Genomic DNA, 15,712 nt, shown 5'->3' with positions numbered 1-15,712 from the left:
CTAATTGTCCCTTTTAAGAAACTGTCCAGGAAATCCAAATCTAAAAAGTGATACTCTTTGGAAATTTTAAGTATGATTTACAATCAGAAAGGCCATTGCTGTGTGATTAATCCATTCGTCCTTCATAATCAAAAGCAATATCTGAATGGTTACTTATTACAGGAAAGTAATTGTTTCTTGAAGAGTTTGTGTGTGCCTTTATTTATTCCAGAATGGACACAAAAGCAGCAAAGCCTACCTGGCCCATTGCAGTCCTCTAAACCCTCTAACTTCAAGGAACTTGCTGCAAGATTCACATTAGTAATCAGCCCCGATATACTTGATTCTGTCATCAGGTGATGGATGGCATCTATGCCACATGGACTGAGCCCATGTGGTTGGTACTCAGCACATCAAGGCCTCAGAATAATGACTGTACAAGTGGCTAGAGAATCAGAGCTTTCTCATTCTGTTTAAAATCCTTATCCCCAATCTCTAGCATCAAGGTTCTGTCACCTCTGACTTCCAGGGTCCTGTACCTTCTGACACAGGAATGGCCAAGGGAAAAATAAAGGGCTTAGGAGACATTTGCAAGGGCAAGGCTTAGCTTGATCTTGTTCTATAGAGCCATCATGATCCAAACACTTCAGTGTTTACTTGTGCCCAAGACCTTGGGAGCCTTGTAAGCAAAGTATAATCAAACAAGATTTTCCTAAGGACACAAAACATGCAGGACAACACAGAGTCATATTCCAGGTGTTGATCCACCCAGAATCAATAGGCCACTAAAGTGATACTGCTGATGGATGCGCAGAGGTTTCACCTGCCTCTTTCTCTTCTGTTCTTCATAGTAGTCAACTGTGTGAGCAACAGTAGAATGGGTCAACCTAGGGGACAGCTAGGTGGCACAGTGGATAAAGCACCGGCCCTGGATTCAGGAGGATCTGAGTTCAAATCTGGCCTCAGACACTTGACACTAGATGTGTGACCCTGGGAAAGTCACTTAACCCTCATTGCCCCACCAAAAAACCAAAAACAAACAAACAAACAAAGAATGGGTCAACCTATAATACCTTGCCAGGAGGAGAATTCTGCTGGTTTTTACCTTTTGCCTGCAGATTGTCTCATGGTAAGAGATAAGCTGGTGCAGTCCTAAAGGTTACTACTAGTCAATTAATAAACAACCTATTAGGCGCCTACTATGTGCTAGGCACTGTGATAAGTGCTACAATAGTACCCAGAGATCCTGCCTGCTGGCTCCACATCTCAGTAGCCTTGGCTTCCTTTCTCTGGCAACATCCAGCAATTAAACTTATCTTTCCTTTCCTTTGCTATTTTCCTCCTCCTCTTCTAATATCTAGTTATCTTTGAGTGTGAAAGCGAAAGTATCCCCATGCCTTTCTTTCTCACTTTTCAAGGCAATAATTTAAATCAAAGTCCTATTATAGATAAGTGTCAAAGCAAGAACCCTAGCCCACAATGGCCCTGATTTCAGCAAGAATAAGGCATTTTACTCTGGTAACAAAGTTGTTATAATTTAATTTACTTCTTGAAACAAGTTTAAGTTCTCCATTAGTGACTCTGGACCCATTCTGACTTTTTTGTACCAAGGAAGGAGGTAAAGACTTAGAAATCATTGTCAACAATAAAGTTTATTCTTCTGACTTTTGGGCACAGATTTGCCATTAGTAAGACCCCTTCATGTTCTCTGCGATGGAGTTTGGGCAATTTGAAATCACTGCCCAGCACACAAGGCTTCACTAATGATACAACACAAGAGAAATGAACTCGGACACATTGGGAAGGCCAACCAAGGATACTAGACCCCTGTAGCTGCACAACTCCAATATAAAGGCTCCATACTTGGCTTTTTCTTCCTCCCTCTTTTAAGGCTAATTAACTTTGCATTGGCTATACTATTGGGCAGCTGTCACACATTAGCAGACAAGCCCTGCTTCTCCAAGATTTTATGTGCTGGCTATACCACTGTGGAAAAAAAGCCAGTAATTTTATTGGGCTACTGGCTAGAATTGCTACCTTCCCATCCCCAAAGTTCAACTGCCTTGCCTTCCTTAATGAAACAACAGCAGGAATCTTGATATCCCCTGATTAGCAAAAGAAAAGAGTATGTCAGGGGTACAATCCCCAGTCTGGAACTAGATGTCCACTTTTTTTTTTGTTTTGTTTTGGGTTTTTTTTTTTAAGTGAGGCAATTGGGGTTAAGTGACTTGCCCAGGGTCACACAGCTAGTAAGTGTTAAGTGTCTGAGGCCAGATCTGAACTCAGGTACTCCCGACTCCAGGGCCGGTGCTCTATCCACTGCGTAGATGTCCACTTTTGTTGTTGTTGTTCAGTCATTCAGTCATGTCTGACTCTTCATGACCCCGTGGACCATAGCATGCCAGGCCCTTCTGTCTTCTACTATCTTTCAAAATCTGTCCAAGTCATGTTCATTGCTTCATTCAGGACACTATCTATCCATCCCATCCTCTGATATTCCCTTTTCCTTGTGCCTTCAATCTTTCCCAACATCAGGGCTACTCCATTTCTTCTAAAGGATTCTTGTCCACAGTAGTATGCGTAATGATTGCTTGAATTAAATCCAACTATTCCCATACATTTGAGTTCACTGACACTCAAGATGCCAATTTTTAATCTTTCCATCTCTTCTTTGACCACATCCAGCTTACTTTAGTTCACAGATTTTATATTCCAGGTTGCTAAGCTATATTGATCCTAACAGCATTGGACTTTCCTTTTGTAATCAGACATGCACAACTGACTTTCCTTTTGGCTTTAGCCCAGTCACGTTATAGCTACTTGTAGCTTTCCTCCACTCTTCCACAGTAGTATGCTGGATACCTTCAGGGGCTCATCTCCCTAGGGGCTCATCTCCCAGTGTCATGTCTTTTATCATTTTAATACTGCCCTTAGGGGTTTCTTGGCAAGGATATTAGAGTCGTTTGTCATTCCCTTCTTCAATGGATCACCTTTTGTTAGAACTCTCCACCATGACTTGCCCATCTTGGCCAACCCCGCATGGCATAACTCATAGTTTCAATGAGCTACACAATGAGTTACATTGCCACAAGGTAGTGATACAGGAGAGGCAGAGTCCACTACATTTTGGATTTTATGGTGTTTAATAAAGGTTGTAGTGGTATAGGGAGTTCTCTAACTAAAAGGAACTTGTTAGCACATGGCCACGTGTGTTTGGACAAAGGTAGAGGGTGGTCCTGACCATACAGAGTCAGGTTTAAAACTCTCATGTAATGTGATAAATTGAACCCACTTGATCAACTACTGAGCAAAACCATTTTCTATTACTATGCATGGGAATCGTGTAGTTTGAAACCCAGATCTTGCATTTGACTACTCCCAATCTTCAATGTTATTGTTAATTTCTAGCTTGACCCTGTTTTCTTTTTGTACATCACCTCCCCTACTGAGTCCTTTTCCACTTGTTGACTCATATCCTTACTTGCTGACATTGGCTTGGTGCGCCATATTCCTCACCTCCACAAGTGCTGGGACTGCTTCACTACCTTTTTCTCTTCTTCTCAAGCAACCAACTATCAGCCTGTTCATGATTCTCACCAGATCCCAGCACGGTCTCCTGCTTCTCAGAAAAGCAGAGGGCAGACTACATAATCACTTGACATGATTAAGTGTGTCAGAATGACAATATTTTACAAACAGAGTGGTTCATGCCTAGGACAACTGCTATGATGCTTACTTGGACAATCTGAAGGCTGAGGACTTGGCATGATCAAGCTCACTTACCTAGAATCACAGGATATCTGACATGGCAAGAAAAATAATACAGGCATTAAGAGCACTGTGTGCTTTTTTTTAGATAGCCTGGTACCACTTCAAGGGAGAGTGGTGTGAACAAAGAGACTTGTTTTGTCCTCTTTTGCAAGCCTGAATGAAATGATATATGCACAGATGCTTTTGCCTCTTAAAGAAATATGTATGAGGAACTACATCCTGAATCAGTAGTAATTAATTTTTTGAGTACTTCTGTATTGCTATTTTATTTTCTAAACGCATCCTTTTTTAATCTTCCACCTTCTCTCTAACTTCCCTATTAGTGGATATACCCCCAAGTATGAACATAGGTGACTGGAAGTTGGTGCTGCCATCTTTGACTTTTATATCCCATATCCAACAGATGTCAAATCTATCATTCCTACCTTTGCAATACTTTTTGCCTTTGCCTAGATCCTCTTCCTCCCACTTCATTGACCCTTGGTTTTATGCCCCCTGCTTTTGGTCTCTCTAATTGATCCTCAATTTGACACATAAGTAATCTTCCTAATATGCCATTATTATCTGCCATTTCTCTAATTAAAAACCTTCAGTGGTTCCCCATTGCCTTCCAAATAAAATATAAATTCCTCATCCTGGAATTCAAGGCTTTTCACTATCTGAAATCATTCCAGCTTTTCTACTACATCTCATACTCTGCTCCAGTCAAACTAGCATATTATTCATCTCAGCTTCTCATGCTGCTCTCACTCATCACCATTGCTTTGCTCACACCATGGCTCATCTCAGGAGTGGACTCTTCTGTCATCTTTATCTGCTGAAGTCTCTTCTTTCCTTTAATCCCCAATTCAGATGTCCCTTTCTCCATGAAGCCATTTTTTAAAAAAAAGGATTTAACATTTTATTTTCTCCCAATTACATGTAAAAACAATTATAGCACTTAAAATTTTTTTTGAGTTCCAAATTCTCTCCATCCTTCCTGCCCCTCCTTCCTCATTGAAAGGGCAAGCAATTTGATATAGGTTATACATGTTCAATCATGCAAAACATATTCATGAAGTCTTTTCTGAGCCTTTCAACCAGTATGAAATGAATTTTCCCTTTTTATACTTCTCAAAGCCTGGGAACTCTACTTTGTACTTATTTCACCATCGTTTCTGACAGAGTTACTTGGGTACTTATCTTTCCCCTCTCCACTAGATTGTAAAAGCCCCTTTAGAATAGGGTCTCTTCTGTAACTGTAACTATACTCTGAATGCCTAGGACAGTGTCTTGTATATAGTAGGAACTTAACATATATTTGTTTAATTCCATTGCCTATGGAATCTATGAGAAAAGGTCAATGACCCATTAATGCCTTGAGGTCTATATAAGACACAAAGTCCTTTTCCTCCCCTGGTCTCAAGAGATAAAGAAGAACTCCAAGATATCATTTGATCTGGCTTGTGTGGTCAATGAAAAACTTTAGAACTTAAAAAGTAGTGGGATGGGATGGTTTTGTGATGCAAGGGGCAATTAAGGGGGATAATATGCTTGTTATATTATTAAAATTTATTGAATTGTACACTATAAATTTTAGGGGTAGACATCTGCTCCCAAATACCTGGCTGGTGGTGTACGGTCATTGAGGGGAGCGAAGGATCCAATCTTGGCCTCCTCACATTGGTATAGTACTTACTCTAAAACATAATTATTCTAAATACATTTACTGTGATGTCACTGGGCAATTGCAACTGTTTTCCACATGTGCCTGGGAGCTGCTCACGGCAGAAGGTCATTTAGTAAAATAACTTAGGTGAGCTTAGCCAGCATGTTCATTCAATCAAGAAGAACTTATTGGGGGCAGCTAGGTGGAGCAGTGGATAGAGCACTGACCCTGGATTCAGGAGAACCTGAGTCCAAATCCAGCCTCAGACACTTGACACTTACTAGCTGTATGACACCTTGGGCAAGTCACTTAACCCTCATTGCCCTTGGGGGGGAAAAAGAAGCCCTTATTAATCACCTACTGTATAACAAAGAATTCAGTCAGTTGAACTGGAAACAGATCTTTTTTTGCCAAATGTGGTTGAGCACCTGGTTTACTGAACTCTTGCTTGGCATTTTCCCCCCTTTCTGCCCCTTGGATCTCACTGATGTACTGCTCACCTATACTTTACTCAGAAGCTCATCTCCTGCTCCTGTTCCATGTCTTTTGGTTCTGATAAGAGACCTTGTTTTCTCCATGGCCACTGAGGTCCCTCAATTAACTACTTAACTGCAGTGTTATCCTGGAAGATGACCTTTTCCAAGGTGAGGCCACATAGATCATTCAGGAGTAATTCCTGACTCAGTCTGCTAGCAGCCTCACCTATAGGTGTGACACCATGAGCCCTCCATCCAGGGACCTTCTCTATCCTAACAGTAAAACATCAAAACAGCTATGAGTAGAAAACCATTTTTAGCTGTGCTCAAGAGCCCCAGCTGAATACTCCATTTCAGAGGGAAAGAAAACACGAAGCTATGTAGACTCTGTAGAGGCAACTGGTAAAAATCTCTTCTTGGAGCCATATTCCAGAGAGATGGCTGTTTCATGGAACACAATCAAAGCTGTGGATGCTCTTTATACCAGAGAGTTAATGGTGTCCAACATGCCCTGTGAATATGAGACTCCACAGTGAACTTTGCAGCCAGTGTGGCATGAGGGGAATGACACAGATGGGTCTTTGTGATGAAAGAACAACTTTAGGTTCTGTGATCTTCTTAGCTAGATGTCTAGACAATCTAGATAAACCACGTATGAATCATGAGGCTAGGATCAAGTTTAATCTCCCTTTTCATCCAAACATACAAATGCTAAGGCTTAAGTTTCTCCTGAAATGTCAAATTGGCAGAGGAGGGGAGAGGTCAGAAGCATTTATATAGCACCTACTATGTGCCAGGCACTGTGCTAAGGACTTTCAAAATATTATCACATTTCAATAGACATTTACTGAACACCGACTGAATTGTTTGTTCCGGCTACTGGGGATACAATGACAGTTCCTGCCTTCAAGGAGCTTAAAATCTAAGGGAAGGGGCAGCTAGGTGGCGCAGTGGATAGAGCACCGGCCCTGGATTCAGGAGTACCTGAGTTCAAATCCGGCCTTAGACACTTAACACTTATTAGCTGTGTGACCCTAGGCAAGTCACTTAACCCCAATTGCCTCACTAAAAAAAAAAAAAAATCTAAGGGAGAAGGGTGATGATGGAAACGTGTAGACAAATAACAAAAATATAAAGGAAAATGTGCTAATGACAAAGGAGAGGTGGGGGAAATGTATGATGGGAAATGAGAGATAGAGTGATCATATTCACTTGGGAGGCCAAGGGCATTTTCATAGAGAGGATGACACCTATGTTAGACTTTAAAGGATGGGAGAGACTATGACAGAGATATAGTAGATGTAGTAATTTCCATTCCCAGAACATGGGTGGGCCAAAGTCATGATGTTTCAAAAACTTTTTGAAAATTATTTTTTCTTTATTTTTTGCCATTTATGAGATTTTATTTTTGTACTTGTAATGTAAATTCATATGTATGCACACATACATATATATATATATATATATATATATATATATATATACACATGTATATATCTATATGTACACATACATATACACATTCTGTATATAATACTCTGGTATTTTAAATGAACTCTTTTGTGACTTTTGGCCCACCCTGTACAAAGAAAGCAGAGGGTAGGATGAGAATTGGGAACAGAGACAAATCTAGTCTGGCTGAACTGCAGAGTATGTGAAAGGGACATCAGGAGTTTCTATTGTATTTGCCAGGCAGCAAGGAAGCCATGGGAAGCTTTTAAGTCAGGAATTTCAGGACTCAAAATATTTATTTCCAAACTAATAGTTAGGACATGATAAGGCTGTCACATCCAAATGACAGCTAAACTGCTTTTCTTCCTGTAGAAACATATTATTTATGGGTAGGAGAAACATCAATGCTCCATTTGTTGAGCCCCCAGCTCCGTGGCATAGAGCAAAGGATGAAATATATTCCTGCCTAGCCCTGCCCCTCTCCACTGTAAAGAGCCACCAAGCCCATTTAATGTCCTTGTCTCCAGGCTCCCAGGGCTAAATAGAGCCCCAGTGTAGTCCCAAGTTGAATCAGCTACAATTCAAGGAGTCCCTTGTATTTCTGTTCATCTAAAATTCCAATTTGGAGGTAATTCTTTTTTGGGGAAAATAAATGAGAGACAAGAAAGGAAGGAGTAGAGGAACAAGGGAAGGGGGAAGGAATAAAACGCTCACCCACCGATAAATGATGCCTTTGCTTTGTAAGAAGAATAGACCGATAGCAATTTCTGCGGCATAGAATCTGAAATACAAAAAGAAATCAACAGAATAGGCCTGTTAAAGCAAATATGTTAAAGTTGAGTGCTTTCTAAATCTCATTACACAAAATTCAATTAACTGGATACAAGGTACTAAAGTCCCGCCAGCCACACAGCATGCAAACATGTATTTATACAGGTAACTTTTAATAGCACTGACAGCGCAGGATAATAAACAGAGTAACGGCCGCCAACTACAGTGTGAGAACATATCTGTTCCTTTTAAATCATATGGCTTCGAGGGACCAGCTGGCTGAGAGAACCAGTTTGAGAATCAGACCTCCTAGGCAGAGATCTGATTCCAAACCATTGTCACCAGGGACACCAGCAGTCCTGAGAAACCTATGTGACACCCACCAGAGAGCTCGGTCTGTTATCTAGCAGATAGAAGCCAATGGCTCATCTGTGAGAATATGGATCGGAGAGGCCACATAGAGGAAGAATCAGCCTAAGAGAGTTTCTATGACTAGCACTGATGTTGGGATAATGGAACACTTATTGACTACTTTAGCACCAGAATATACAGGTGGGTAACTATGGTTTCTGAAAGAGAGATGATTAAAGGCCCTAAATGTGCCCACTTTCTTTTTGCTTATCTTGCAAAGGGCAGGGGGAGAAAGAGGAAGGCTCTCACTTAGGGATAAATAATGCTTTTGATTTGTAAGAAGGACAAACTAGCGGTAATTTCTACATGGTTTATACATTCTTTACACACAGAAATACGTATGATACAGGTTTCTATCTTCTCCCAATTATGTTTCTTGCTCCTGTTTGTTAACTCATAGAATACAAGACCAAAACGGATTCAGAATTTTCCCCTCTCCTCTTGTCATTGTTGGGGAGAGGAGTAAAGAAAAAAAAAAGTCTGACTAGGTCAGTACTAAAAGATAGACCCAAGATGTAGGGCACAGCAAAATGAAACAGAAATGGGGTTAGCCTAATTATTTCCCCTCCCCTCATTCCCACACATCATCACCTAGACCCTGGACCTAGATGACCAAAAATGATGATCCTCATTCTCATCGAATACCACTCATGTGGGTCTAAACCAGTTCCCGATCTTTTCTATTCAACCACAGTTATAGACTCCCATATTATAGCAATTGAATATATTGTGTTGGAACTAAATAAAGATGAGGCATCTAGCTGGTGGAGTGGATAGAATGCAGGGCTTGGAGTCAGGAAGACCTGAATTCAATTTTGACTTCAGACACTTACTAGGTATGTGATACTGTGCAAGTCACTAAGGTTCTGTTGGCCTCATTCCTCCACTGTAAAATGGGGGGTAATAATAGCAATTTTCCTCCCAGATTGTTGTGAGGATGAAATTAGATACATTCGCAAAATGCTTTGCAAACCTTCTAAAGCACTATACAAATGCCATCGATTTTTTTTTGGGGGGGGGCGCAGGGCAATGAGGGTTAAGTGACTTTTCCAGGGTCACACAGCTAGTAAATGTCAAGTGTCTGAGGCCGGATTTGAACTCAGGTCTTCCTGAATCCAGGGCCGGTGCTTTATCTACTGCACCACCTAGCTGCCCCAATGCCATTGATTATTAAAGATCAAACTGACAATGCTTGGTAAATATATGGATATGTAGACATTTTACAATAATTTCTTTCCACCTTCCCCTCTTCTTCACCAAGGGCCCTGGGAACCACTGGTGGGAACAACTACTCTCAAGTGTCTTTTCTGTTTCCTCAATTCACGCCAACTTCATCTAACCCACAATTTGCTTTTGTGTGGATATGGTGTCCAGTTAGGGAGCTGTGTCTGGTAACTACTAGGGTTAATTGTTTTCTGAGGTTATATTGAGCCCTATGCACCATTAGGCATCTCCAAGGGGGTCATTTCCTCAAAAGTGGAACACAATTAGGCCCTTTAGTTAAAACTACAGTCACTGACCTTAATCTTCTTGACCAAACTAGCTGATGAGCATGCTTGATAATCCCATACAATCCACATATGTGACAAAATCTCAGACTCTCAAACTGTAAACATTATCTCTCATACTGTCTTCTCCCTCTGCACTTCCACAGTCTCTGATGACCTGTATAACCTACAGATAGAGCATCCTACCTGTTCTAGGGCAATTAGAGGTCATCTAGCCTAATTGCCTGGCCAATAATCCTAGTAAAGAGGCAAAGAACAGAATTCACCTGCCATTTCCAAAAGATATAGTCACAGACAATGGTCAAGACACTGAATGGAAAGAGTAGGGATGCAGGTAGAATATCATAAGCAAGAAGAATGAGCTGAACTGAGACTGATCTCTACAAATACTCCTTTGCTTTTCTGGTAGCTGATAAATAAAATCCTAGAATCCCAGAGTTCTAGATAGGTGGCATAGGTTAAACTTGGAGACAGGAAGATCTCAGTTCAAATCCTGCTTCAGACACTTATGCCCTATGTGACCCTGGGCAAGTCATGGAACCCCTTTCAGCCTCAATCTTATTACCTATAAATGAGGCTTCTAATAAAATCTTCCTCACAGGGTTGTTATAAGGATCAGATGAGATGATCTATGTAAAGCAATTTTGTTAAAGTGGGCAGCTGGGTGGCACAGTGGATAGAGCACCGGCCCTGGAGTCAGGAGGACCTGAGTTCAAATCCAGCCTCAGACACTTGACACTTACTAGCTGTGTGACCCTGGGCAAATCACTTAACCCCAATTGCCTCACCAAAAAAAAAGTGTTATATAAATGTTAGCTCTTATTTTTTATCATCATTATTATTTTTATTAGATGGAAAGGGACTCAGAGGTCATCTAACACCACTCCTGTTGTTGTTTGTCCTTAGTTCTTGAAGAGGACCATGACATAGGGGTGATGTCATAACTTGCAGTGAATTGGATTTAAATGAGGGAGGTCTGTGAAAGGTCACTAACCTCATTCTCTCCTCCAGGGCCATCTGGTTCCAGTGGCAAGATATATACCAGGATGACTGGAGACGGCCCCAAATGTTTAAGGCAATTGGGGTTAAGTGACTTGCCCAGGGTCACATAGCTAGTAAGTGTCTGAGATGAGATTTGAAATCAGGTTGTCCTGACTTCAGGACTGGTGCTCTATCCACTGTGCTACCCAGCTGCCTCTAACACTACTCCTATCCATAACATGAATACCCTCTACAATGTCCCAAAATGTAGTCAACTTGCCTTTGCTTAAACTATCTCAGGGATGATGAACTCACATCCCACTTAAGCAGCCCATTAAATTTCTGGACCATTCTGACTATTAGGATGTTGTTTCTTACATTGAGCTGAATGAAAATGCCTCGATATTCAAGGTTTCCCATGCTGTACTTTCTTTAAAGCCTGATTCAGCTTTTAAAAATAATTCAATATAATTTGAAACTCATGCAGATTGCATAATAAAACACAGATATAATTCATCATATAAAAGATAAATATAATAAAAATAAAAGTTGCTACTTACATAACACTTCATAGCATATAAGGCATTTTACTCACAAAAAACCCTATGAGCATAAGCAGTTTATGTGATTTGCACATGGCTATATGCTTAGTAAAGGATAAATCCCAACCTCAAGCCCAAACAGTTTGTCTAAGTCTGTCATTTTGACTAAGCAGACTTACTGGGTTGCCTCAGTAGGCAATGAGTTCATCATTCCTGAAAAGTTTCAAGCAGAGAGAAAGGAAGGCAAGGGAATAAAAATTTATTATGCACCTACTATTTGCCAGGCACTGTACAAAGTGCTTTACAAATATCATCTCATTTGATTCTCACAATAATCCTTTGAAGAAGGTGCTATTAATGATCCCCATTTTACAACTGAGGAAGCTGAAGCAGGCAGAGGTTAAGTGACTTGTCCAGGATCACACAGTTAGTTGAATTCACTCCCCCTCCCCCACCCCCCCCTCCATGGCAATGAGGGTTAAGTGACTTGCCCAGGGTAACACAGCTAGTAAGTGTCAAGTGTCTGAGACCGGATTTGAACTCAGGTCCTTGTGAATTCAGAGCCAGTGCTTTATCCACTGTACCACCTAACTGCTCTAGAGGCAGTTAGACTACATTTTAGGAAGCTAGTGAGGATATTCAGGTCAGGTCAGAGGTGGGATATCTTAGACGACCTTTCTAACCCTAAGATTCTACCCTGTTATGTATCAGTCATGGGAAAAGCGTAGCAGTATCTGAGGAAAGGGCACAGTCCGATCCCTTTTGAGGATAGCTACGGTTAAAAGCCACAAGAGAAAGAGGAAGGTTGATATCACTCAGGCAGGCCTATTTTCCATTCTGGCAGGTTCAGATGCTAGACTCACATGGCCCTACTTAATCCACTTATCCAGGTGGCATAATAGGTAGAAAGTTAGACTGGGAGCCTAGAAGTCTTGACTTCAAATCCTGCCTCAGACACTAGCTATGTGACTCCAGGCAAGTCACTGAACCTCTTTCATACCCAGTTTCCTCATCTATAAAATGGGAATAATAATAGCACCTATCTTCTCCCCCCCAGTTACTTTGAGGATTGAATGAGGATGGTCAGATGAGGATCACATAAGAATAGCTAGCAATTTTGATCAAATGATTGAATGTGCAGAGCTTTGCAAACTGTAAAGTACTAGATAAATGCTAGTTATTGATTTAGAGGGCAGCAAGGAGTTCAGGCCTTCTCATTTGAAAGGAGAATAATGCAGGAGTCTTTAGGACATGGAGTGAGAATACAGAGCCAAGAAGGACAAGTCTGGGGGCCCTCATCTCCCCTAATGATGCTTCATTTAGCATTCCCTTGGCAACTTCTCTGCACTCAATAGTCCTTATCAGAACCCTAAGAAATCTGTAGGCCAACTCCCAAATCATAAGTGAATCCAGCACTCCTCTCAGGAACAGTGTGCCAGATGTTAAATATTCATCAGAACCAGTCGAGTGAAGTCACCACCACTGGCCTGCAACAGACTGAAGAAAGGGCCTAATTCGAAATAGAAGCCAGAGGAGAAAAGCAGTCCTCACCACTCCTGGTGGTGAAGGGGGGGGGGGTTATGTTTTCAAGCATGGAACTCAGACCTTGCTAAGACTCAGTCTGCTAAGCTGATCTAGGAGAATCACAGGCTTCTAGACTGGCAGAGCTAACAGGGACCTCTGAGGTCACTTGCCTCATCTTGTTGCAGATGAGGAAAACTGAGGCTGAGAGCAGAGAAATGATGACTTGTCCGAGGTTACACCACCTAGACCAGAAGGCCCATCATGTGGCTTTTGTGTACTCTCCTTGGAAAGAGAATATAATCCCGGGGTAGTAGCACCTCTGCCATAGAGTTCAAGCAGAGAAAGCAGTATGCATAGCCTTGAGCTTCCTTAACTCTGAGCTCAAACAAAGCACCAGAACAAAAACCCTACAGAGCATCTACTAATCTGGGGATGAGAAGAATATGCAGCCCAGGAGGGGAGAGTTTAGAACAATGAGTGGGAGCTGCAGAAAGATTTAATTATGAAATCAGGGAAAACTTCCTAACCACTTGGCCCATCTGCAAATAGGATGGGCTGCTTTAGGAGAGAATGAGCTCCCTGTCTCTGTGGGTAGCCAAGCAGAGTCTGAATGATGACTTTATGGGAATATTGCAGAAAAGGGTTCTTGGTGAAGTCCAGGTTGGATTACGTGGCCTTTGAGGTCTCTTCCTGTTACCCTTTCTTCACAGAATCTCACAGTTGAGAGGAATTCCTGAGGTTGTCTATTCCATCCCCTACCCACATAGCATCTGGAGCTCTGATGCTGGGAGGGAGACAACGTTTTAACCTCTAAAGAGAGTGCCCCTCTCCTCTGCCATGGCCAGTGCCTCAGCCTGTGATATCTATTTGGTGTAACTTATGCTGAAGTCTGTTGTTATATATTAATTACTGGATCTAAAGTTTTAGCATTAGTTGGTAATGGTAACTGGTAAGAAGTGCAACTCCTGTTTCTGCCCTGACTCTGGACCCTCTCCCCTTCCCTCCCCTCCCTCATAACATATCCAAGGAAAGAGGCATTGGCTCTGGGAACAAGAGACGAAAGAGAAATATTATTGAGTCAAGTGAAAGCTTGAAACCACCTTCCTCAGTGATAAGTGAGGAATCAGTAAGTAGACAAAAACAACAATAATAAGATAACATTTATAGAGCACTTACTACATGTGCCAGATACTGTGCTAAGTGTTTAACAATTAATACCTTATTTGATCATCACAAACACCTTGGGAGGTAGGTGCTATTATTATCCCCATTTTACAGATGAGAAAACATAGTGGATAGAGTGTCAGACCTGGAGTGGGGAGAACTTATCTTCTTGAGTTCAAATCTGGCTTCTGACTCTTACATTTTCCATTTTTTGTTTTTGGTGGGGCAATGAGGGTTAAGTGACTTGCCCAGGGTCATACAGCTAGTAAGTGTCAAGTGTCTGATGCTGCATTTGAACTCAGATCCTCCTGAATCCAGGGTTGGTGCTTTATCCACTGGGCCACCTAGCTGCCCCATCTCTGACCCCCCCCTCCTGCCACCCCCTGCCCCAGGCAAGCCATTTAGCCTCAGTTCCCTCATCTGAAAAATGGACTGGAGAAGGAAATGGCAAACCCATCCAGTATGTTTGCCATGAAAACCCCAAATGGGGTCACAAAGAGTGGGACACAACCGAAAAGAGTGAACAACAAATAGGGGTTAAGTGACTTGCCTGGGGCCACACAGCTAGTAAGTATCTGAGGCCAGATTTGAACTCACGTCTTCCTGACTCCAGACCCAGTGCTCTATCCACTGTGCCACCTAGATGCTATGATGAACAATGATAATGATCAATGGGAGAGTTCAGCCTATATATGCCAGGGTACAGGGAAGGTAGGAGCTGGGAAAAAATAAGAAAATATAGGCCTCCAGGATTGAAAGGTAATTTAACCAACCCCTGGTCAAAATAAGACTCCTTTTTACAACATTGCTGACAGGTGGTCATATATCTAGCTTCTCTTTGATTCAGAACTTGCTGACGCCCGAGGCAACCCATTCCACTTTTGGACAGCTCTTAATTGTTAGGAAGTTTTCCCTTGTATTTATCTTCCTGTAACTCCTGTCCATTCCTCTAAATTCAGCTCTCTCTAGCCAAGCAGAACAAGGCTAATCCCTCTTTCACATGACATCCCTTCAAATACTTGAAGACAGTTATACAAGGGAAAATGGAGGACATGGGTTAGAACAAGTCAGATGAAGGAAAATGGACAGAGGCAGTGAAGGCTGAAGAGTTTTTAAGTGGGAAGAAATCTAACCTGGCCACATCTGGATTTTATATATACAGTTCAACAGTTAGAGGGATGGATGGTGGGGCAGGGTAAAGACAGTGTTCCTAGATTGCTCCTGATGGCTGAGTACAATGAAAAATGGCTAACCAGGAATTAGGAGATAAAGTGGTTAAAAAAAGTATGTTCCTTTAACCCCAGACTCCCAGAGAATGGAGAGTCTGCTAGTCTCTCCTTCCATTCATCTATCTTCCTTCTATGTCCTATTGTTTTTAATCCATTCTGCCTATAATCCTTTCCCTGAGTCATAGAAGATCAAAGTTAGAGGATATATTGTACAATTCAAACCTGAGCAGGAATCCCTGCTATAAAATCCCTGAAA

General features: G+C 41.7%; 1 protein-coding gene across 2 annotated transcripts in view; it reads right to left on the bottom strand.

Annotated features, from left to right (window-relative positions):
- Positions 1-15,712, bottom strand: part of PRKCB (protein kinase C beta) — a 674,437-nt gene that overhangs the window by 137,772 nt on the left and 520,953 nt on the right. For both annotated transcript variants that reach the window (XM_043975695.1, XM_043975696.1), the window contains exon 12: positions 8,045-8,107. In XM_043975695.1, the coding sequence (XP_043831630.1) occupies positions 8,045-8,107 (63 nt within the window). The remainder of the gene's footprint in view (positions 1-8,044; positions 8,108-15,712) is intronic.

This window comes from Dromiciops gliroides, chromosome 1, assembly GCF_019393635.1.
Source record: "Dromiciops gliroides isolate mDroGli1 chromosome 1, mDroGli1.pri, whole genome shotgun sequence".
Lineage (NCBI taxonomy): Eukaryota > Metazoa > Chordata > Mammalia > Microbiotheria > Microbiotheriidae > Dromiciops > Dromiciops gliroides.
The sequence above is the reverse complement of the archived record's forward strand: the minus strand, read 5'-3'. Positions and strand labels throughout refer to the sequence as shown.